General features: G+C 40.5%; 1 protein-coding gene across 1 annotated transcript in view; it reads right to left on the bottom strand.

Annotated features, from left to right (window-relative positions):
• Window positions 1-311: 311 nt before the first annotated feature.
• LOC103521109 (tetra-peptide repeat homeobox protein 1-like) overlaps window positions 312-435 on the bottom strand; it is a 22607-nt gene continuing 22483 nt past the window's right edge. Inside the window, exon 4 of the mRNA XM_026831937.1 lies at window positions 312-431. Within this exon, the coding sequence (XP_026687738.1) occupies window positions 331-431 (101 nt within the window). The 3' untranslated portion in view covers window positions 312-330. The remainder of the gene's footprint in view (window positions 432-435) is intronic.

Below are 435 nucleotides of genomic sequence, written 5' to 3'. Positions count from 1 at the left end.
CAAGAAAGTAGATTGATTGACGCCAAAGATTGACTCAGTACTTTGTGAGCAGTGATAATATGGCACTCACTTGTCTAATGAGACCGATAGTCTAAATTAAATGGAAGACCAAGTAGGCCTTCTTTCACCAAACCTGGGACTATTTCTGCATACATTCTGCACTCTCTAGGTCTGAAATTCAATGTTCCTGCATTCAAGACAGAGGCATAGTTAAAATTGACAGTACTTTATTAAAGTACCGTAAAGTACAGAGTTTATGGACAAATAGCTCCAAGTCCTTCTGAATAGATGATGAAATGACTAGGAAGAAGGTATGAAGGTTGAAGTGGCTTAGTGGTGGTAATTGTAACTGTAGCTACCTCCAAGGTGTTCACTGCCACCGTAGGAAGAGTATCCTCCAGAGTATTCACCTCCGTAACCATGACCATAACCAGA

The sequence above is a fragment of the Diaphorina citri genome, unplaced genomic scaffold (genome assembly GCF_000475195.1).
Source record: "Diaphorina citri unplaced genomic scaffold, Diaci psyllid genome assembly version 1.1 scaffold4530, whole genome shotgun sequence".
In the NCBI taxonomy this organism is placed as follows: Eukaryota; Metazoa; Arthropoda; class Insecta; order Hemiptera; family Psyllidae; genus Diaphorina; species Diaphorina citri.
Note: the sequence above shows the minus strand (reverse complement) of the source record. Positions and strands in the feature narration are given on the sequence as shown.